The following is a 23,496-nucleotide window of genomic DNA, read 5'->3' on the forward strand; positions in this document are numbered from 1 at the left end:
CCATCCAAGATATAGGTGATCCTAGGCGACGGAGTTTGACTCTTACTGGGCCAACTTCTTGATAGGAAACTAGACTAAACCCGCGACTATGGCCTTGGGTTTTTCAAAAATCGCGTGGATACTTTATTAATCTTATGCAATAGCGGAAGACTGAATAGAGGTTACAAATAAACACTCACTTATCTATTCTAAAATGACTCGGAAACCTTTGTCCCCATCAGCTTATACTTATTTTATTTTTTTAATTCTACTACACGTTAGCTTTTGACTGCAATTTCAACTGTTGTTTTGTGATGATAAAGGATGGTATCGGGCTAACCTATTAGGCGTATGGCATACATATAAAATCCTAAATCTTGGCAAGCCTCCCAATAGGCAAAACTACATACGAGTATATGGGAGCATGGAATATTTACCTGAGCATCTATAACAGCAGCTTGGATGTCTCCAAGTGAACTCGAAGGTGCTACCAATAAAGGTGCAACGCCCCAAGGGCCAGCTGATAGCGCTGCATAGGGAGACGGAGACAGGACAGATGGCGCTGCAGAAACGCAGGCTATAAGGGCTGATAATATCTGAAAATAAAACAACACGATTCATCATCATTTCCAAAACATTACCGAACCACTACTGGGCTCTGGTCTCCTATCAGAATTATCAGGGTTTAGACTGTAGTCAAGTGCTGGCCAAGTGCGAAGAACTAGTAGTATGCGAGAACTCTCCGGCATAAAATTTTCTTCACAATGTTTTCCTGCACTGTTGAAGAAAGCTATATTTTAAATTCCTTAAAATAAAAACCAACTTAGCTCTGAAAAGTTAAAGGTCGGGGATCAAACTCTCAAAAAAACTACAAAACTCGGGGAAAAATTCCGAAAAGGATGAATAAAACAGGAATGTCTAATAATTTCAGTAGCAGTAGAGATTTTTATTATGGAGCTCATCCGGGGTTGCCATGCTTTTTATTGCCATTGCCGTTGTTCTGGTCTGAAGGGCGTGGTTGCCGGTGTAATTACAGGCACAGGAGGTTGTGTTGATCTTGTTTATGGTTGATGGTTTTTCACTTACCATTAGAGTAGATTAGAACTTACCATTAGCTAGATTCAAAGCTGGGGAACATATTTATTTGTAATTTATAATTGAACTATAAACAAACTTGTAAGAGGGTGAAATTAGCTTATTAGAAAAGTCTTGAAGAAAGGTTTCCGGTTAACACACAAATATCTTGAAATACGATTTCGGATTTTTTTTTAACTTTTCACATATAACTTGAAATACGGTTTTTATACATATGACTACATAGGTCAGTAAAGTTGAAATTCTCCCTTTTTTCGAATACAAATGGAAACATGGTTTATTCCTCTTGATGTTTACTTCTAATTTAGAAAACATGATTTGGCTTGGTTTAGGCCGGGCGATAGGAAATGCCGGTTTTAAGCATATAAGTCAAAAAATAAATTGTTTTGATTACGTAAGATTTAAAGGCGTTAAAATACTAGAGATTTTACTAACCATTACTCTCATCTTGGCTTAATCGATGTCAACTGATCTCTGACTGTACTATCACAAATCATACCGTTTTTATATTCTGTGGTAAATAAAACATGCTGATAACTGGTGAATCGTTTGCTTGAATGCAAAAAAAAAAAATTAAAACCGTCAACAGCCTGAGGGCTGGATGGGGGCAGGAAGCGCGCGGTTTTTTACGTCATCTTCTGGGAACGTGCGTCACAGATAATACCAATACGGTGTTACCGTTTTGAGCAAAAAGTTTGTATACTTTCTACTGATGGATTGTTATCTTTTTTTACTTTCTTATACCATAGAAACGACTTAGAACATAGGACTTAGATTTGTGCGGTCAACTAATAAAGGTTTATTGTAGGTATTTAACACCAGGGTTAAATTGAAATCTTCGGGCTGTAGTTTAGTACACCCGTTCTTTAAAACAATAATAAGGCTATGGCATCCAACTTCCAAGGTCCATTACTAAAAATCCCTATCCCTACTTCCCTACTAATATTATAATTGTCAATGTAAGTTTCTTTGTTACGCTTTCACGCAAAAACTACTTAACCGAGCCTCATGAAACTTTGTACACATATTCTTGTAAGTGTTAGAAGTAGTATAGGATACTTTTTATCCCGGCATTAAGCTCGGTTCCTTTGGAAGAGGGGATGAAAGTGTTTGACGATTTTACATCATAACTCCGACAAATTATAACCGATTTAAATACATAATTATTTTTGTATATAGAGATTATAATATGTGTTTAATTTTGCCCAAACTTTGTGTAGATCTGATGAATGTGGTTAGAGATAAAGGACAGAACTCCTCAGCGGACAGCAGCATACCCCTTATTTAAGGCTTAGCGATACTGAATACTTAAATTTTTTGTAGATCTACAACTAAATTGAATGCCACATCAAAAAACAAAATCAAACGCAGACGAAGTCGCGGGCAACAGCTAGTATTAATATTAATTATAATTACCCTGGGGGTATACGATTAATGTAAATTTGTTTATAATTGATTTAAATATAGCAGAAATACTGCGATCATAAATATGCCACATATCTTGCCCATATTAGGATTTCTGAAAGAGATCAATTCTTTGCGATAATGTCGTCACTTGAATCTTTTTTTTTTTTTAATATTTTTGCAATTAAATATGTATATAAATTTACATGTTGGTGGTTCACCATAAAAGTATATTTATTACATTAAAAACTAGCCGTTCTCCGCGACATCGTCCGTGGACAACATCTGATTAGTAAAGTTGTCCAATACAAACTTACATTCTGCTACTCACCTCGTCGTTTCGACACCTGACTCCTGAGCTGAGCCTGAAATTCCTCATGCCTAGAGGTGTGGGGTGTGGGCTCGGCAGCTCAGAATATTTATACCAATAAAAAATTTAAGAGATCGACATTTTGTATTCCCCTGTTTTCCATCCAAAACTGAGCCAATTCAACTATTTTTCGGTCGTTTTAAGCCCGCTTGCGCCAATAGCTGGGTAAAAATTTCTTAACACCAATAAATTAACTACGAGTTGAATGATTAAATTTTAATTCTATATAGTACTAGCGTACCCAGCCCGCTTCGCCAGGCTAGATTTTGCTTTATTTTATTTAAACAATAAACTACAACTAAAAACTACATCATTAAATTTTTAATTTTAAGTCTCATAATATATTAAATCATTTATATCTCTCCGTATTCATTCTCTTCTATTCTCTTCTCGAGCGGGTGAAGATCATTATCTAAACCCATGTACACCCAACAATAGAATATCATCATAGTAAATAAAAGCTGTATTTGACAGTTTGACAGTTCAAAAATAGGAGTGCTCCGATCGTCACCAAACTTTACAGCATTACTTGCCAGGTCAATCCGGAGATTCCCTGAAAATTTCATTGATATCGGTCTAGCCGTTTCGGAGCCTATACGGAACATACCCACACACTTTCTCTTATATATATATATATAGATTGCGTCAATCAAAAGAGATAGTTCAACATCATCATATCGAACGTATTAACGACCCACTGGGTACAGGGCCGTAGTCCACCACGCTAGCCCAGTGCGGATTGGTGGACTCGACACACCTTTGAGAACTCTATGGAGAACTCGCAGGTAGGTTTCCTCACGATGTTTTCCCTCACCGTTGAAGCAAGTGATATTATAATTGCTTAAAACGCACATAACTTAGAAAATTTAGAGGTGCGTGCTGGGTTCCAAAGCGGGCACCTGAAAGTAAAATCGAAGTCATACCCATGGGGTTATCACCGCTTTTTTAATCTTTCAAGAGATAGATAACCCAGGTTTTTTTACGCGGGCGATATCCCGTCTCGTTATATGATTCAATCAAATATGAACACTGTATCTGTAACTGTCTCATGTATTCTGTGTTTTGAACACTTTTGAAAGCAAAAATGTTCAAAAAGTGTTTCATTTGGATTGGTTGATTATTTAAACTATACTTTAATGTGCTGTCATTGCATTGTTAACTTGTTACATTAGCTCCTAAAGCTGTCTCATAATAATAAATGTTGCATTACGAATCCTCAGATAGTAATTTAACCTTCCAATATTGGTGAGTTAAACATTTTAAAAAATATCCAGAGAGGAAATAGGGCCAATACATTTGTATGTTAAATCCGTCGGCTTGTTGTTACAAACATACAAAACAACAATCTCATCAGTTTATTATTAGTATAGATTGTTTTATAATATACTAGCTGTTGCCCGCGACTTCGTCTGCGTTTGATTTTGTTTTTAAAGTATTCAGTATCGCTAAGCCTTAAATGAGCATAGTTGTATATATATATATATATATATATATATATATAACATGTGACTGTCAATTAATTATAGACAAATAATTTGCAATAAAATAAAATTGTGACTTTACTTAAAGATCTAAGCTATCCTATCTCTTAAGTTGGATGAGACTGCTCACGGTTTGCCAATTTAATTTAAAATCGGTTCAGTAGTTTAGGAGTCCATCGCGGACAAACATCGTGACAGGAGATTTATATATATTAAGACTAGCTGTTGCCCGCGACTTCGTCTGCGTTTGATTTTGTTTTTAAAGTATTCAGTATCGCTAAGCCTTAAATGAGCATAGTTTTATATGTGACTGTCAATTAACTGTCAATTAATTATAGACAAATAATTTGCAATAAAACAAAATTGTGACTTTACTTAAAGATCTAAGCTATCCTATCTCTTAAGTTGGACCAGACTGCTCACGGTGTGCCAATTTAATTTAAAATCGGTTCAGTAGTTTAGGCGTCCATCGCGGACAAACATCGTGACAGGAGATTTATATATATTAAGATGTAGGAATGCGTCAAAATAAACTAGCGAAGTTTTTTAATTATGTACCTATTTATCCAACATTCACGGCACTGCTATATCTCCTTCGTGCTATTTTTAACATATCATATAACTATCGGTATTTTTAAAACGATTGTACTTTTACATTTTATAAATTCTTAACCAGACAGGTACATGCGAACATTCGTTAAAAATAACTTTGTACTGGCTTATTATGAAAGATTTTATTTAGTTTCACTTAAATCCCGTAATAGTTAAATGAGACCTACTTTCCGAAGATGGTTGCGCTATTGGTTATTTAATATTGTATAAATCTATAGTTATGATAAAACTGTAACTGGAAGATTTCCGCACATTTAATATATTTTGAAAATTTTGATCGGGGGATGCTTTATAATCGATACTGACAGATTTTTATTTCGGATTTAAATAAAATTTGGTATAGTGATAGCTGGTATTCTGGTTTAACATATAGGATACTTTTTATCCCGATAAACAATAAGTTTTCCCCGGGAAACGGTGTATGGAAGTAATACGTATAAATAATAAGGTAAACTTCTCCTTTTCCCTATTTTCGTGCTTTGGCAGTTAGACAAGTAAATTTTATGTAAAAAAAATTTTTTTTTCTCCTTCTGCTGTTTCAATAGCCTTGCTGATTTTAAGGGATGATGCGTTCAAGATAGTATTGGTCTAACCGTGGCATGTAACCCGTCTTGCTACCCTATAGTTCCGTCTCCAACGGCCTCTTTTAATCGTGGCCCTTACGCTCATGGGGCAATCTAAGTCAGGATTTTTTCCCGTCTGGCCACTTTATTGTTACGTTACCGATTATATTTGTTTGATTAGTAACAGCCACAACTATGTCTGTCTGGTATGCGGGCTCGGAATTGAACGAAGGCAGCACGCGACTGGCACGTGCTTATACTACATTCTGATTAACTACAGTTAATACCAGTGGTCGCCCGCGATTCCGTCCGCATACTATTTGTGTGATGAACAAGAATGTTTTTCAGTGTCTGGGTGTTTATTCATCTAAATATTATAAGTATTATGTTTTTATTCATAATAAAATTATTTATCAGTCTTCTTAGTAACCACAACACAAGCTACGTCTACATTGACGTAGTATATTTATTTATTAAAAACGTGTGTGTACTAATGTACACGCGTTAGAAGTTATACTTCTTTGGCGTAACAATATAAAAATCTTTTTAAATCACCGGAATGAGCCCACAGACTTTGACAGTTGAAAGTGTACACTATTAAACCTTATAGCTGACTTCAGGGTGTCGGTTTTTTGTGACGGTGTGAGACTTAATTTCTACATCATTTTTCCCTAACGCGCCGAAAGAAGTATAACTTTAAAACATACCTCTTTTGTGTTCCATTTATTTTGAGTGTGTTACAGGAGAGAATACTGACCCGGGCACCGCTAGAGAGTTAAAGTCATTTACCTATTTCAAATTCACAAACAGGCACTTAAAGTAGATTTATTAGTTGATTTAACTCTTAGATATATATTGTTTACAAGTTCTTTTGATGTTGCTATGCGTGACTTAAACGACCTTAGTGTAAAGTTTAAACTGTAGCTTTGTCTTTGATCTAGCAGAAATTCTGTTTACGTTACGTGCTGTGTACTTCCATGGCATCAATTAACAAAATAAAATTTTTGATTGAAGCGTTAATAGCTTAGTGGTTAAGATTTCGGCTTTAGTTTCGCAGGGATCGGGTTCTAACAACGCACGCACCTCTTGCTTTTGCTTTAACCATAAAGGAAATGAATTTGCGGAAACCTGCACGCCTGGAGTTCTTCATAAAGGCGTGTGCAGTACATAATCCACACTTGGCCAGCGTGGTGGATTACGGCCAGTGGCCTGCATAGAGGGTATGCCCAGGGTATGCAGATGATAAAAAATGGAGAAAATCTACAGTAGTCAAAAAAAACTTAAGGATAGGCATTGTATGAGTTATAAAAAGCCTACCCTTAAGTATTTATAACTCGTACTGGAGATTTTCTTCATTTTGTATCATCTACATGCCCTGTGCATACCCTCTATGCACGCCTTACGGCTGACTGATTACGGCCTTAACCCTTCTCATTCCGAGAGGAGACCCGTGCCCGGTTTTGGGACGGTAATGGGTTGACGACGAAGATGTGACGGAACGTGTTTAGAGTCGAAGAAGTCGGTTGTATTTCATTTATTTTGAAGTTTGTTTCCAATAAATTTCCACTAAAAAGTATTGAATAGTCTGTTTATTACATAACTAGCTTCTGCCCACGATTCTTCTGCGTGGACTTGAGAGTCCTACATGAGAGCTTTAGAATTGGGTCTACAGCTTCGCTCGTTAACAGTTTTTAACCCTACCACGGAAACTATTTTTGAGAGATCGGTATAGAAAGTACATGTACTCTTCCATAGCATAGGTGACATGCATACCAAATTTCAAAGCAGTCTGCCCGCGGCTTAGTTTGTACAAAAAAAAAATCTCGGGAACTACTTAAGGAATAAAGGGTAGCCTATGTTTCTTTCCATGTCAAAGACTACATGCCGTTTAGCTGCTTTTGCGTGATTGAGTCATAAACATCCACACTTTCACATTATAATATTATTAGCAGGAAGTAGGATAGTGGTGGGATGAGGCAAGTTATAAAAAATTGTGTTTAAGTAGTTTAGTTTCATTATTAAACACACGAATCCTTATCAATAAAATATCGAAAATAGACGTTGAAAAAACGAATGGGTTCTAATGTGTATTTATATCATAGCGTAAAATGGTTGAACTGAATTCGGTAATAATTTCGATATTGATTGCTTTTTGATTGGAAGCAATTTTACGGATGTTTGATTATTTAATAAACGTTGTTAGCACATTGTATTTGGATTGTGTTCATTTACTAGTAAATTGTTGAACAATTATTTTATTAGGTACCTACCTAGTGGTCGAAAATCCACTGTAATTGATTAGTTTTTTAAACTTAAACTGTACACATTATTTGACGTCAATTTGAATGTAATTGAATACTTTTTTTTGCGCGTTATAAAAATCTGATTTGAACAAATTTTTCCGAATGAAACAAATGTTACGCGAGCAGACACAGACGTAGATGTTAACACAGTACGCTTCTTATAAATAATATTTCCAATAAGAGATTAACTGATATCTATCTAATAAGAAATATTTGTATGATTTTAAAGTATTATGAAAATTAAGCTTAATTTTCTATGTTCCGCGAATAGTAGGAGAATCTGTATAGTGTAATTTATAATTTCTTCAATCCGTATACTCCACACCAAACAGATCTGAGGCAATGTTGAAAATTAGCCAAAAAAATTTTTTACTATTAAAAGTCAACATCTCCTGAGGATGCTCCGGTTTCGGAGCGAAACGTGCGTAGAGGGTACATTGCCGAGGATCTGTTTGGTGTGGAGTATACGGATTGAACAAATTATAAATTACACCATGCAGATTCTCCTGCTGTTCGCGGAGTATAGCAAATTAAGCTTAATTTTCATAATATATTATGGATCTATCCAAAATTTTAAAGTATTTTATTTTAAGTTTTTGTATCGTGGTATCTGTTATAGTCTGTTGTTTAACTTAATTCAGATTTATTTTAATCCGGTAAAAACATTTATAATTAGTGCTGTAGTTGGAGTTTGTTACGTGCCTAGGTACTTAAATGCTAACATAAAATAATTCTCCGAAAACTAATATTCCAAACCAACCAATCCGCATTGGAGCAGCGTGGGTGGTCTATACTCTAAAACCATGTCTAAAATAGGAGAAGGAACCTTTGCTCAGATGTGGACCGTTATTAGGCTTCGGATGATGATGATGATGACGATAATATCGTTCCCAAAGGTTAATAAGTTATCGTCCAACATCCAGTGCTCAAAGCCCTTACGGTGGTCGGCGCCCCTCTAAGGATAGGCTTTAATAGTTAAGATTAAAAGAACACAAATAACTTTAATTACTATTTATTAGTCTTTTTACGGTCTCATGTTATTACCAAGCGTGCTTAACTGCTATAGCGGGCTGGTAGATGGAATAAGGGAACGCTGGGTGGTTAGGTTGGACGGCAGCGATTGGGTACGAAGATCTATAAGCGGCTTGGTAGGAGATCGGGGCAACGTATGGCTGGAAGTTGAATCCAGGAGCGATAGCAATAGGGGATAATACTGGAGATTTGTAAGCTGCGAAAGGATCTTCGGGTTTAGATGCTTCAGGAGCCGCTTTAACTTCAACAGTGTCGTCCTTCTTCTCGGCTTCTTTCATTTCAGCTCCTTTCATTTCAGGTTCGGCGGGCTTTTCGATTTCGGTGGCTTTCATTTCCATTTTATCCTCGCTCTTCACTTCAGCGGCTTCACTTTTGATTTCCGATTTCTCCTCGGCTTCGGGTGCGGTTTCGACAGCGGCTGCGCTTGCAAGTCTTGCTTCGGCGATTTGCGCCTCATTGAGAGCTTGCCATTTCTTCTCCTCAGATGCCCAGAAGGCTTCCTCGGATCTCGCTTTGGCTAGGTCGTTGGATTCATCAACTCCTTCGTCTTTGTTTTCGGCGGCTTGCTCTGCTAGTTCTCTGGCTTGATCGGCCAGGGAACGGGCCTGGTCGGCGATTTTAACCTGTAAAATAAAATACCATCGGTTAATGCGTTTACATTTTTAGTGACGGCATTAACAATAACATAATAGAACTTTGGAAATATCTACTTTATTAGTACTAATGTAATCTATTCTTTAAGTACAAATTCAGTTACGTGAATGACAACTTTCATATAATCTTATTTGAAAACTATAATATTTAACAGAATGTGATAAATTTTCTATTGGACAAACCCAAAAATCCTTGGAAGTCATTTTTTTATATGAGTATATCGCGACGCAACTTTAGCGACGCTGCTTGAAAAAACGCGTCTTAAACGTAAACACAGCTGATGCTATGGTTGTCACTGCGTATTTTTTATGATAACTTTGACCAGTTATTTCTTTGAAAGTAGGTACCTACCTATCAGTTTAAGGAAAAACTGTAGAACGGAAATGTTTCATTGCTATGAATACTGCAATACCTACCCTGTAATAGCCCTGTGTACATTATAAGAAAAACGACATTATACAAATCCGGGGATTGTTAGTTACCTGAGCATCTATAGCAGCGGCCTGGATGTCACCGGCTGGTACTTCCGGCGCTACCAACACAGGTGCGACTGAGAGCGCTGCGTAAGGTGACACGGGTGCGAACGGGAAAGCTGCGTAAGGTGATGCAGGTGCGATCGGGAAAGCTCCATAAGGGAAGAGACCCGAAGGCGCCGCAGCGACGCAGGCGAGAATGGCGGAAAGGATCTAAAAAGAAAGAAAGGACAAAATAGTAGATTTTTGAACATGTTGGAAATGCAACGTTATATATATGGGCGCCGGGATAAATCCCAAGTGAGAGATTGACAGTGTCGCATCTAAAATCCTGAGTGTTGCAATGAATGTGTTGCAGTAAAGAAACATTACCCCTGCTTTGAATACGATTTAATTAATAGAATGGTTTGAAGACTAACCTCGCTGTTCATTACAATAACACCTCAATATATTATTTCAGCAATAAGTAATTAAAATCTTTGATAATCTTTACTCTACGGTTCGCGCTTCATGAATTCTGTCGAATAGAACCGCTTTAATCAAAGCGAGACAGCAATATAAGAATGATCAGATTTTTCTTCGAATTAGGGGTTAAATCAAATGAGAATAAGAAATCAAACGAGAAAAAGATTTCAGCATAATATTTTAAAGATAACGACTCACTTCTTTACCTTTAGATAACATGTCTTGTAATAAGGCATTCAAGCGAGTTGTGTAAAAAAGGTATTTTTTTTTTGGTCTAATAGACATTTACCTTGATTCATTATTGCATTATTGCTGTCCAAACAAAGGTCACCGATTGCAGCAAATTACTACAAAGCTGCAGCGCCGGTTTTATATACTAGCCTAGGCAATGGTGTGCACAGTTGTCGGCCAGGGTGTATAAAGTAGCTATATAGTATAAAATAGAAAAATTCCCCTCCAATACGAGCTATATAAAACAATTTGGGTAAGCAGTGCATGTATGAAATGCACGCCACTGAGCGTCTGGGGATGGAGAAAAAAATTGGTTGTCTGTAAAGTCGGCTTACTGACGATAGTTGAACGTGACAACGTCGTAAGAAAATACTGATGGAATGGTTGCATTTTTCAAAAGAAAATTTTTATTTTACTTGTTAGATAGATATTATCGTTGCTATAAACAATTGACACCTCATTCACTTTTCACTGCACTTCATTCTTGCCGAAAACATGTAAATGAATTATTGTATAGAAGCTGTCCACGCGGACGCATCGCTCACTCAAGTAGGAGAGAGACAGATGTCGAACGCGGAGGCCGACTGTGCCTCTTTGTCGCTCGTTCCGCACTTCAAGCCTTGAATTGAACGCCTCAGAGCGAGGTAACGCCGCATACGTCATGTTTTTTCGTGCGTGCAACCGGCTCCATCGAATTAGAAGAGGTTGTCACGTCAAAAACTTAGAATTGTAACGAGTAATAACTCGACCTAGACAGATGGTATCTAGTGGTGGAGACAAGTAGACAAGAACAAATTTAGGAATTTTAAACTAAAATTTCCAAATTTGGTTCGGTTCCAAATTGCCTCTATGCCGGGGATCGATCCTAAGTCGTTCCAACTATTAAACCGCAGTGCTTACACTTGCGCCAGGGAGAGGTAGATCGTTTATCATTGAAAGTATCATTAGGGACGGAAACCCACTGCACTGTATTAAAATTGCTAATCTAATTAATACAAGTTGGAAGGTCTTTACTATGTTGGGTGCCCACATCATCATAATCATATTGCATATAATAATGTTACAATGTTACAAATATATTCTATTCTACTCTAGATAACGCATACCTTTTTATTAAGTCTGCAACTGGTTTTAATGTCAAGTACTTGCACTTAAGGCCCATGCATAATCGGCAGGGCGTTATTTTTTACGCTTTCGCAAACTTTAGAAAAGAAGACTAAAGTAGTTTAAGTAGTGTAGTATAGAGTATAATAAATAAATAAATATACTACGACAATACACACATCGCCATCTAGCCCCAAAGTAAGCGTAGCTTGTGTTATGGGTACTGAGATAGCTGATGAAATTTTTTTTATGAATATAATACACATCAATACTTATAATATAACAGATTAATACCCAGACACTGAAAAACATTTTCATCACACAAATATTTTCCAGTTTTGGGAATCGTACCCACGACCTTGGACTCAGAAAGCAGGGTCGCTGCCCACTGCGCCACTCGGCCGTCGAATAATACAGGCTACTTCGTCCAGGCGAAGAGAGTTAACTTTTTGAAGTTATACTTCTTTTGGCGCAATGATGATTTGGAGAAATGATGAGAGTGAATTTTTACGATGCGTGCGCACACCGACACCTGAATTCTACATCGTAAAGTTAGTTCTAGGTGGCATTGAAATCGATAACTATGTTCAAGTTGTATATTCTAGTTTTAACTAGCTATTGCTCACGACTTCGTACGAGTTTGTTTTGTGTTTTTAAATCCTATCCTACGGTGATTTACATCAACTATAGAAAACTTTTCAAAATGTTTCTCTGTTCGGAGTAGCTGGGCGCAGCTAGGGACCTCTGTGGCATCGAATCGAAGTTTGCGCATATAGTTTGTGGTCCGGTACCAGCCACTCCGGTTTCCAGGCTACAATAGCGCCCAACGTGGGGTCACTGTAGCCTGAAAACCTTGTTGGCTCTCCAGGACACAGGTTATCTCTATCTCAAAATTTAAAAAGGTTGTTTGAGCTTGATTTATGTAAACAAAAACTGTTTTGCATAGACAATATAAATACCTATTGCATGATTGGATACCTGACAAGAGAATAGAATACAGAGGCGAAGCCGCGGGCAAACCCAATTGAATATAGTTAAAAGTATAATGTGCTAAGGCTTTAACAAAATAAACCAGTTAACTAGACATACCTTTTATTAATATTGGTCTAGGACCTTTTGAAGTCTTCATTATACGTTCAATATTGTCAACATAAATTAGAATCAATCAAGCATTACTTAAAGATTATTTTATGTCGTATACACGCATGCACATTAAGAAGACGAGAGCGATGGCATGACGGCATAAAGCCGATATTCCGTGACGACGTCACTAGACGCTACATATCAATAATTATAAAAAAATTAAATTTAAAAACCCCCTAATTTCAATATAGTGTACATTATGTACACAATGGAAATCGCCACTTTGTAGTGGCGGCCATCTTTTGCCGATTTTCATCAAACATAGCTAAGAACACCTCCGACTAATTCACCTTTCTAACAAAACAAACAAAATCAAAATAGGTCCATCAGTTCAGAAGCTACGATGAACATAAAGACACACTTACGCATAGACACGTGAAACTTATAACACCCTATCGTTTTTGCATCTGGGTTAGAATAGAAACTAATTCGATACTTCGAGACAGTAAAAGCTATAGCCATTCAACTTAATTAGCCCCGCAACTGCGGGTACGTTTTAATGCCTAAATAACCGAGAGAAAAAGACTTTGATAGTTATTTTTCTTGCCACGCTTCATTGTCCGCCCAACACAGTAAAAACGTCGGGACGGGTTTGTGATAAAGAGATTAGCGATTATAATGTCGGTATGCGGACCGAAGGTCGAACCGGCTTGCTAATAACACAACCACACACGGCCGGCTTGTCCGTCCAACAAAGTTTTAACATTCCTCATTCCATGTTAGCCTATCACGAGAGCAGTGGCGTGCATAGTGGGTATGCACAGGGTATGCAGATGATATAATATGAAGAAAATCTCCAGTACGAGTTATAAATACTTAAAGCCTACCCGGCTTTTAATAACTCTTACAAACCATATCCTATATATCCTATATCCATATCCTCTATGCACGCCACTGCACAAGAGTACCTACCTATTAAACTTTTATTTAGCTTAAATATTATGACAATAACATCATCAAATAATAATCCAATTACAAGCCAACTACAGGGCACGGGCCTACAACCCACAATGTTAAGGGGTTAAGGCCGTAGTCTACCACGCTGGCACAGTGCGCATTGGTTGATTCCAAACACCGTTGAGAACACTATGGAGAACCGTCAGGAAAGCTGGTTTCCCTCACCATTGTAGCAAGTCATATTTTAATTGCTTAAAAAACGCACATAACTTTGAAAAGGTGCGAGCTGGGATTCGAACTCGGCCCCCCGAAAGTTAAATCGAAGTTGTACCCACTGGGCCCACAACGTTGAGCGCTGTGATATAAAGTGGGAGGTTTGATTCCTGACCAGACCAGTCTGGAAATATCGAAACTTATAATGACAAAATTTTCTAGGTAGTTCTAGTGGGCCAACCACTATTATCTTAGGTGAGATTGCAGTCAAGTGATACTTTGTAGTGGATAAAAACAATATATAAATTTACACGTAACTTCCCGTAGCTGAGTATAAAAACGTATCAAGGTTGAATTTTTGAACAACAAGTCAAGCAATTAGCTGTTTACAATAAGTTGATTCATTTATTACCCTAATGTAATGTAAATTTATGATAAATGGTTTAATTAAATGTAGGCTTCTATATAACCGATATAGCAAAAATATTTTAACCTGTTACAGATAAATAGATTAGCTATTATAATATTGGTATGCCTTTGCGAAGGTCGTATATACATAATAATGAATTAAATACCTTTGACTTCCATAGGTTCAGTTAAGTTAACTTTGTAGCTAAGGAACAATATAATGAAATGATTTCTTTTTAAATAACAGGTTAAAATAGAACACGTTCGTGTTAGTAAAATAAAAGTTCAATACCGAAAACCCGATTACGGGGATATTTAAGTTTAAGACTGAGATGTAATTGCCTAGTGGTTAACATTTCGACCCCTTACGAGGGACTGATTCAGATCTCCGGCATGCTCAAAATTTTGAGGATTTCCCTCCATTTCATTCGGTCTCCAGAGAAGGTAAAACCTTTGAAACAAAAATATAATTTCCAAAATCGTTCCACATAAATTGACGGGAAATAAGGGATGAAAATTTAAAAAAAAAACATACCTATAGTCGACGTTACCATTTCGGTTTTTGAAATCGGTTAAAAACTTTAATATTAATTGGCTAGACGCATTTTTCGGGTGTGTGTATCCAATTTTAACTGATATAAGAATGAATACTACCAACATACAATAAGTATTTCACAAAATCGCTGAATCGAAAAGTATAACTCGTTGCTCTATTTTATCTCTGACAATCTCTTTTGATATACATTATTTAAATGGTATTTTTTACGTAATTTCCTTAAAAATACGAGTATATACCATACGATTGTAAACGGAGTTGCGCAAAGTTATATTTTATGCACTTATAACAATTAGCATATTATTACTGTACTTCTTATGTATTCAGAATATCTATAAAAATATATTAAAAACTTTTTTTTTACGAATTTAGCGCGGACGGAGGCGTATGAAATTTCTCACACATATATTTTATATAGAGAAGGTGTTAAGAATGCTAATAATTTTAAAATTACGCAAAAACACATACATTAAATCAATAAAAAAAAGATTATACACACTAATGATGTCCACCATGACGTATCCGTCAACGGCAACACCGTGGCTTTATCGTGTGGAGTGTGCACGGATAGCGTAAAGTAAATTTAGTTTTAAAGACACTACAAGTATATACATGATTTGAAACATAGACGCATATATAATCATAAAAAAAATAACAGCATGTAGCCTTGGCGAAATCTGCGATTTAAGACGATGAAATAATTTTTAATATAATAGAACCTTCAAAATGTTCTAATAATTTAGATCGACCAGTGGTAGTACAAATAAATAATTAACTTGTTACTAAATGAATATACCCATAAGAGGTACAGAAAAATGTGACAAAAAAATATGTTTAAAATGTTTGCATGTCCGTTAGTTCCGGCTAATATGCGTAACTTAAGCTGGCAGATAACAGATATTATAAGTAGCAACTGACACATCTTAAATCATAGAAAAATACTTAGTTTTCCGTGGAACAGAATTAGACTCATCGAAGCCATAATTTTTGAATAAATCCGATTGAACTAGGGAAGTACTAAGAGAACTTAAATGAAAATGAACGAAACGAGGGCGAACGGAATAATAGCGCTGGTGGGCGATGCGAAGCGGTGGTTTAGTGTATATTGTGCAGAATAGTAGATTCAAGTAGTAATAAGATAGGTGAATATGAAAAAAAATGTCATTGGACTTTGCGACCGTTGAGTTTCTTGTCGGCTTTTTCCCGGTAGAACCTGCCTTCCGAACTGGGGTAGAGTCATTACAAACCTTGACGCCTACTTGAAATAAGTAAACTGCAAATGATTTTTGCACGGCTTTGATTGGATTTCATATACTTGTAGCACTGCAATAATTATAATACCGAAGTATTAGAGTACTATTTTCGAGAATATATCACTTGAAAAACAACTCATAAAAACATTTTAAATGCATTACAACAGCGACTACTACATTACTTATTAGGATAATAATATAATAGTGAAGTAGGAAATACTCTATGATAAGTGCGAGCGACGCGTGGCGGAATATATTACTCTTTCCTGTTTCGGAAGGACACTTGCAGATAACCACCGTTGTGAGGGTTTGCTACGGCATCACCGGGGGAGAGGGGCGAGCGCGAAAGCTTCCCATGAGAAGAGCCCTGGGGCTCGACGGCATAGGAGGGAAAATGGGGGACGTCGACCCGAGGGTGCCTAATCGAGGACTCGGACCTCGGCTCGGTTCGACGTTTATCGGACTTGTGTCCACCAAGGGACTTAAAGTGTTTTAGTCTGAACGCCCCCGTATCATATCATGAACGAGTTGGCAATTATATTCGAACGAGTTCTATTTTTTTTTTTTTTCACTGTAATTGCCTAGACGTACTATCGGAAAGTATATATAGGTAATACAATAAAATGATCGTAAATGTAGTTCCAATACTGTGTAATCCATATACTTATTATATATAGAAAAAACAAGTGTATAGGGGGAGTGTTGTTTACTATAAGAGTGAGAGAGTTTAGCCAGTTTATGTGTGAAAATATATAAAAGCATATATTACGTACGCCGAAGAAAAAACAAAAAAAAATATACAAAATTGTACCACCATCGCTCTTTGCTTTATACCATTAAATTGAAAAGCAGATTGAAAACTACAAAAAAGCGCTTTCGCACTCCATTTGATCTAAATCCGCGAAAATAAGTTCTGAAATTTTCCGTTTTCAGAAGACGTATTATTAAAATTTAATATACCGGAGTATATAATATACCACTAACTTATCTTGCTGTTCAAAGTAATACCGCCGACTAATGTTGCCGTTGTTACTAATAGTAGAACATCGGGTTAATACAGCTTCCCATGTTACTGCTGAGCCTGGACTAATAGTACAGCTGGTAATAAATACGGGCAACAAACCAAGTAACAGAAAAGCATTGATATTTATATGAACACTTGTGCACTATCTAGGATCCGAAACTACGCGTCAAGTAAAACAAAAACTGATATCAGATTAATAAAGACGAAGAAAATGCTAGCGAAAATTTTCATTTAGCCATGAGCTTACTTTACGTATCTTCTCGGAAACAAATCGAATGCAGTGCAAAGTATAGATCTATGACACCAAAACAATTAAATCCACTTAAAACTCCTTCGATCAATGACGTAATAGATATGCATACAAAATCCAATAAAAAAGTTGACACTTTCGAAAACTTATAACAGTTCTATTGCGTTAAAAATATTGATGATAACTTAAAATTAAATATTTCGGCACTTTGACTTCTTTTTGGACTTTTTTTATCGATACCCACATTGTTGTACACAAAGCTAGAAACTGAATTGACGCGTCTTAAAATAGTGCTATCCTCAAAGAACACTAAACAGATGACATGACACTATTTCAAAATTGACATTTTAGTTTTTTTAATCGATTTGTGTACAACATAATTACCAGCATTGGCTTTCTAACGAGCGCAAATAGGTGAAAAGTTCGGGGGTACGAACTTATTTTTCACGGACACTCTTTAAAGATAGACAGCATATCTATTATGTTCAGTGATCGAAGTATATTTCACTTATAAGGAAGAACTAACCAGAACTCTCATCTTTGCGTTATCGACGGCTACTGATTGCCTCATCAAGCGACAATCCGTTTTTATATTCATCCGACACTATGGTATATAGAACAGGCTGTATACATGATGGGTTTGTGCTCTTTTACATAAATGTAATAAAAAAAAGAAGTTTAAACGTCAACAACCCGAGGGCGGGATGGATGCAGGAAGCGCGCGCTTTTTGACACTTTATTCGACGCCATATTTAATGTGTTCGGGGTGTTACGTCACGCTTTGGCGCCAGATATATACAAATAATTAAAATTGAATGGTCTGTCCGTTATTGAAGTAATACTTACTTCTTTTAGCATTAAAGTGAGATGAAGATAAATTTTCAGAATTTAATACGAGATATGCGGTCAAATTAAATATCCATCTATGAGTATGAGATGCAAATATTATGAGAACAAAATAAGATAATTTTATGATGACAATCCATAAACCTCTATAGTTTGACAACTTCTTTTTCGATCGATTATTATTTATACACACACACACATTTTTTGAGATTTGTTTTTTTTTTAATAGACATGGCTGTAAAGCATTACTAATTTTGGACATCAAGAAATGTCAAACAATCTGTTTTAAACTGCTTTTAAGGATGGTAGTGAGGCAAGTTGTGATAACCTCAGAGCTTAGGGCTCATTCATTTCGTGGCGACAGAGGTCCATCTCCGGGACGCACCTCCAACTTTTCGGAGTTAAGTTGCGTTATTTAGTTTAAGCAATTAAAATATCACTTGTTAAACGATGAACGAAAACATCATGAGAAGGCATGCATGCCTACGTGTTTGCATAATGGATACAAGGCATGTGAAGTCTACCTCTCCGCACTGGGCCAACGTGGTTGTCTACGGCCTATAACCTTCTCATCACTGAGAGAAGGCCCATGCTCTGTAGTTGACCGGTAATGGGTTGCTAATGATGAATGATGCCTAAATCTGTGCGACAGTTTTTTTTTATTATTAGGGTTCTTGTTAGGCGAGAAATTGTCACACTGGGCATTGGAAGGTAGCATGAAAGTCCTACATTTTGGAAATGAGGGATATCAAAACCTGCAAATAGATTGATGGTTCATTAAATATTCTCTGCGATTTTCAAACACCAACTAAGCCAACCCAAAAAGATGTAGAAACGGGTTATAGGTAAAATTTTATGCATTACAAGTAGCATAGTGGTCGTAGCATAATTGAGGGAAAAGTATATGGAAATAGGGGACGAGCACGTCCGAAGCTGACTTTTGTGGGACAAATAAAACGATAGGTTAGGGTGGGGACTTATAAAGAGGTCAAAGAGAGGGCCATGGATAGAGAGGAAACGGCTACCACCGAAAAGAGCTTAGCTCTTAAGTTAATAGATGAAGAATGATGAAGAGCCGATGAAGTCGCGGGCAGCCGCTAGGTACAAAGACATACTGTTTGTTTACGTTCTTTGCTACAAGTTTTTTCATATATTTTGTGTTTACCATTATATTTGTTTTTTTTTTTTCAATGACTTTTTTATATTGTAGTGGTGTTACCTTTTGTAAGGGGATATGCATACGGTATGTTTTTTTACGCGCGTTGACGCCCGCTCAAATTTACAGTTGCAGATATAAGTAGTAGTAGAAGTTTAGGTAACAGTCGAGTTTTATGTGGCAGGGCTCGTCTTGGGAAGTCCGCCAAGCCGCATTGTTGCATTGCTGTGTTCCAGTCTGAAGGGCGTTGTTGCGGGTGTAATCGCAGGCACATCAGTTACCTATTTGGAGTTAGGCCACACTTTCATCTTCCATTTGTCGGCCGATTGGCGCAGTTTGCAGCGACCCTACTTTCTGAGTCCAAGGCCGTGGGTTCGATTCCCACTACTGGAAAATGTTTGTGCGATGAGCATGAATGTTTTTCAGTGTCTGGGTGTTGCTATTTATTTATGTATGTTATTCATAACAATATTCATCAGTCATCTTAGTACCCATAACACAAGCTACATTTAATTTGTGGCTAGATGGCGATGTGTGTATTGTCGTAGTATATTTATTTATTATTATCTTATCGGTGCATGCTTGACCGCAGAAATAAGTATGGCTCTACTACCACTTTCTTCTAGATCTCATTCTTCATTACAGGTCTGTACAGGTCTAAAGAGCTTGGTTGACTTTGTAATTAAAGGTACATAAGGCTTAAAACCTACGCCTCAGGTTAATGGACACAGGGTATCACTTTGTAGAACTTGTTTATTGCATTAATCGATAAAAAAGCTTGGGTGTGAATTATTGCTCTAACCAGGTTGCTCTTCTAATAATTTTGAATGACAATGTGAGATGGTGATAACAAAAAAAACACCCGGCTAAGTTTGTTGTGGGCTACTTCTTAGACCAGGACGCGTTTGGAACCCTCGTAGCTTAAGTAGTTAGTTTTAAGTTTACGAATATGGTTATCGCCATCATCTCACTGCCGTTTAATTCTCATCTAATGTACCCATCAAACATGCCACCTATGGGGGCCTACTTGAATAAAGATATTTTTGATTTTGACACCTGCGAGGTGTTGATCTGTTTATAGACGATGGTTTTCTAATCAGCATCAGTTGAGCCATCCGCTTGGTCAGTCAATTATAACTATAAAAAAGAATAAGGAATGTTTATCTCTCATAGAAGCGAGATAAACGCTCTGTAGATGGTATTTTTTGAATAGGAGGAAATTCAACACTGCGGAAGTCGTATTGTAATTTCACAGAGTTTTATTGTTCGTCACGAACAGCCTCATCGTGCGGAAGATATCAAGTAACCTTTAAAAGAAATTATTGGCAATACCCTCGCATGTACCCGCCACGTATGCGCGCAGGTATGTTAGGTGTATCGTATGACTTCGGCCACGGGAACAGCGATTTAGAGTGAGATGGTAGCGTAGCGGCTCGTTTTATTATAAATGCTAAATTACCGCGCTTAATTATTGTCTTTAAAGCTACATTGGGGTGGGACTTTGAAGCACAAGGCAAAAATGTATTTTACGAGTGTTTATCTAAAACAAATATATTATACTATACCATATCTATCTTTTAAGTCTGCCTTCGATGGGAGGCTGTTAAAACAGCTTCAATATTTTAAGATGACAGTTTAAATACGACTGAAAAATAATAGACATGTCATTGGAAAAAGGCTTTAACTGTGACTCGTAACTAAAAAGTTATTATTAAAGTACACTAATATTTGTTCTAAAATATATCTTTTAAGTTAAAAGTCATTGTTCTCCTATTTTTTGGCCATTTTTGAAGTTCTTGTCGGAAAACTATAAAACATTATCGTTAAGAAATTAATATATTATCACACACACTCCACTACATAATTATGTAGAATAAAGAAAATAACACATTACAAACTATTAAGTTTCGCACATAAAAATCAATCGTTGATCAACAATTATTATAAAGTCATTTAGAATATATTTTTTCTTGCATGTCTAGTCCGATGGAAATCGATAACTCAGTATTTTCCTAAAATTAATGAATTATTGTTTCCCATAAGCGCCAAGCAGCCAGAAAAACAGGATGTGCTCCTATTTTTAAGTTCTGGTTTAAGAAATGTATTGTTCCATAAAGGAATTTCCACTTAAATGGAACTTACAGTCTAATTTACAAAAAGAGGGTGATTATATAAAATTGCATCTTCGAGCGCGCAATAAATAAATGTTTTTGGACTTAAACGATAAGTAATTTATCTATGCATTTGATCGAAACGTCCGCGTCGTTCTATCCGCGTAGTCCATAGCCACAGATCATGGATTAAGTTGAAATGTAAATATATGTGCCAGTATCTAAATGCCATAGGATCGGGGTCTTTTTTGCGCCTGTTATAGTTTTTGAGAATGTCATCTGGATTCCGCGCATAGCTCACACACACACACGTGTTTTAATGAGAGTTTTTTCGATTTAAAATAGGGTTCTGCTCCTTTGGCATTCGTTCAGTGACACTCAGCGGGCGACGGTGGGAGTATGCTCGGAGTATCTCAACGCGATCAAGTCGTAAATAGACATTTCGTAAAAGATACAATATTTGCGTGTATTCTATTCATCGATATGTTCACCTTAAAATTACTCTATTATTTGTTTGTAACCACCAAAAATATCAATAAAGATCGGGAAGTTATATATTTATATCCTTAGTATACTTACAGCTTGCCAAAACGTAAACTAAGTCAGTTACAGATGTATATAACAAAAGATATTAGTTAATTTATCTGAATATAGTTTATGAACTTTTCTTAACTTATATTAAAATGTCAATTCGTTGGTGCTGAGCAATCAGATTATAAGCAACGAGATTGCGCGAAATGTTGGAGCATATCGAGCATAATGCGTACGTAACGAATCAACCAGGCTTACCAGGCTAGGTTACCAGGCACTCGCACAGCTAACTATTTGCTAAGTGCATCTGGATTGTCGACCTTAATTCAAATTCAAATTCAAAAACGTTTTATTCATGTAGACCTTATTACAGGCACTTATGAAGCCATCATACATTTAACATGTTACACTAATGTTAGTGATGATGATTGCATTCGTTAACTTAAAACTAAAGCTAGGAGGGTTCCAAACGCTCCCTGGTCTAAGAAGAGCCCACAACAAACTAAGCCAGGTTTTTTTTTTGTTATCACCACCTCACCCTCTAGTTAATGTTGAGCTATGAAGTAAGAGCAATTCATTCTTGGCATGCTTAAAGAAAAAATTGTTACCGTAAGTATGGAACCCTCTAAAACGGGTTCTAAACTAACTTGACCGGTTTTTTTTTGTGGATGGTATTTAGTAATTTGATCTAAGTATGACTTGAAATTATTAAAGGACGTTTTTTACATATTTTGTATAAGTTAAAATAATGTGTTGATGTAGTAGGATTGAGGAAAGGTTAATCTAATTTGGGATACTATTTATGCATACAAAACAGTACCTCGATTGACTGTCAGGGCAAACAACGCCCAACCAGATTCACAAATCATAGATTTCCTAAATTCACCTGCCATGGATCGAACCGGGACGGACTTGTTAATAAGACTCAGCGCTCGCCACTGCACCAGGGAGGTCTACAAAACTGTAATTTGCCATGAAAATATCAGTTCGAAACTTGTATATGCACATTTAATGCGTTCGCGAAAATGTTAAGACAGACCGATCTGCTTAGCTTGAAACAACAGTAAATAAAAAAAGGAAAAGTAAAAAGCACTAGTGCGAAAAATCCAACTTTCCGCTCAATCTGCAGCTGTAAAAACTACATCATTTTGAGCTACATACGAAAACAAAGTATAATAAAAACAAGCATAGCACCTAAAACAAGATTCACTCTCTCGTGAACTTGAACCCGTTACCCGTCGGTCGGTCGATGACCTACGGATGCGCTGTGATGTAGTCTGTTTACATTTTTTCATTCATACTGTTGGTTGTTGATGGTCGTTTTCCTACAACCAGAGTTTTC

At 36.6% G+C, this 23,496-nt stretch overlaps 2 protein-coding genes across 4 annotated transcripts in view; one reads left to right on the forward strand and one right to left on the reverse strand.

Moving 5' to 3' along the window:
• LOC120624873 (WD repeat-containing protein 7) overlaps positions 1–23,496 on the forward strand; it is a 191,710-nt gene that overhangs the window by 83,149 nt on the left and 85,065 nt on the right. The window lies entirely within an intron of this gene.
• On the reverse strand, positions 8,804–18,180 carry LOC120624878 (pupal cuticle protein PCP52-like). Its single transcript, XM_039891638.1, has 3 exons — positions 18,037–18,180; positions 9,976–10,179; positions 8,804–9,462 (listed from the first exon to the last, which is right to left on the reverse strand). The coding sequence occupies exons 1-3, from the start codon at positions 18,106–18,108 to the stop codon at positions 8,848–8,850; spliced, it is 891 nt and encodes a 296-aa protein (XP_039747572.1). The 5' UTR covers positions 18,109–18,180; the 3' UTR covers positions 8,804–8,847.

Source organism: Pararge aegeria, chromosome 7 (genome assembly GCF_905163445.1).
Source record: "Pararge aegeria chromosome 7, ilParAegt1.1, whole genome shotgun sequence".
Taxonomy (NCBI): Eukaryota; Metazoa; Arthropoda; class Insecta; order Lepidoptera; family Nymphalidae; genus Pararge; species Pararge aegeria.

Excerpts from the sequence above, each read along its gene's own strand:
- LOC120624878 (XM_039891638.1), bottom strand. The coding sequence starts at position 18,108 with ATGAATATAAAAACGGATTGTCGCTTGATGAGGCAATCAGTAGCCGTC. Across the intron at positions 10,180-18,036 it reads ACGCAAAGATGAGAGTTCTG|ATCCTTTCCGCCATTCTCGC; the intron begins GTTAGTTCTTCC and ends CTTTCTTTTTAG. Across the intron at positions 9,463-9,975 it reads CCGCTGCTATAGATGCTCAG|GTTAAAATCGCCGACCAGGC; the intron begins GTAACTAACAAT and ends TTTATTTTACAG.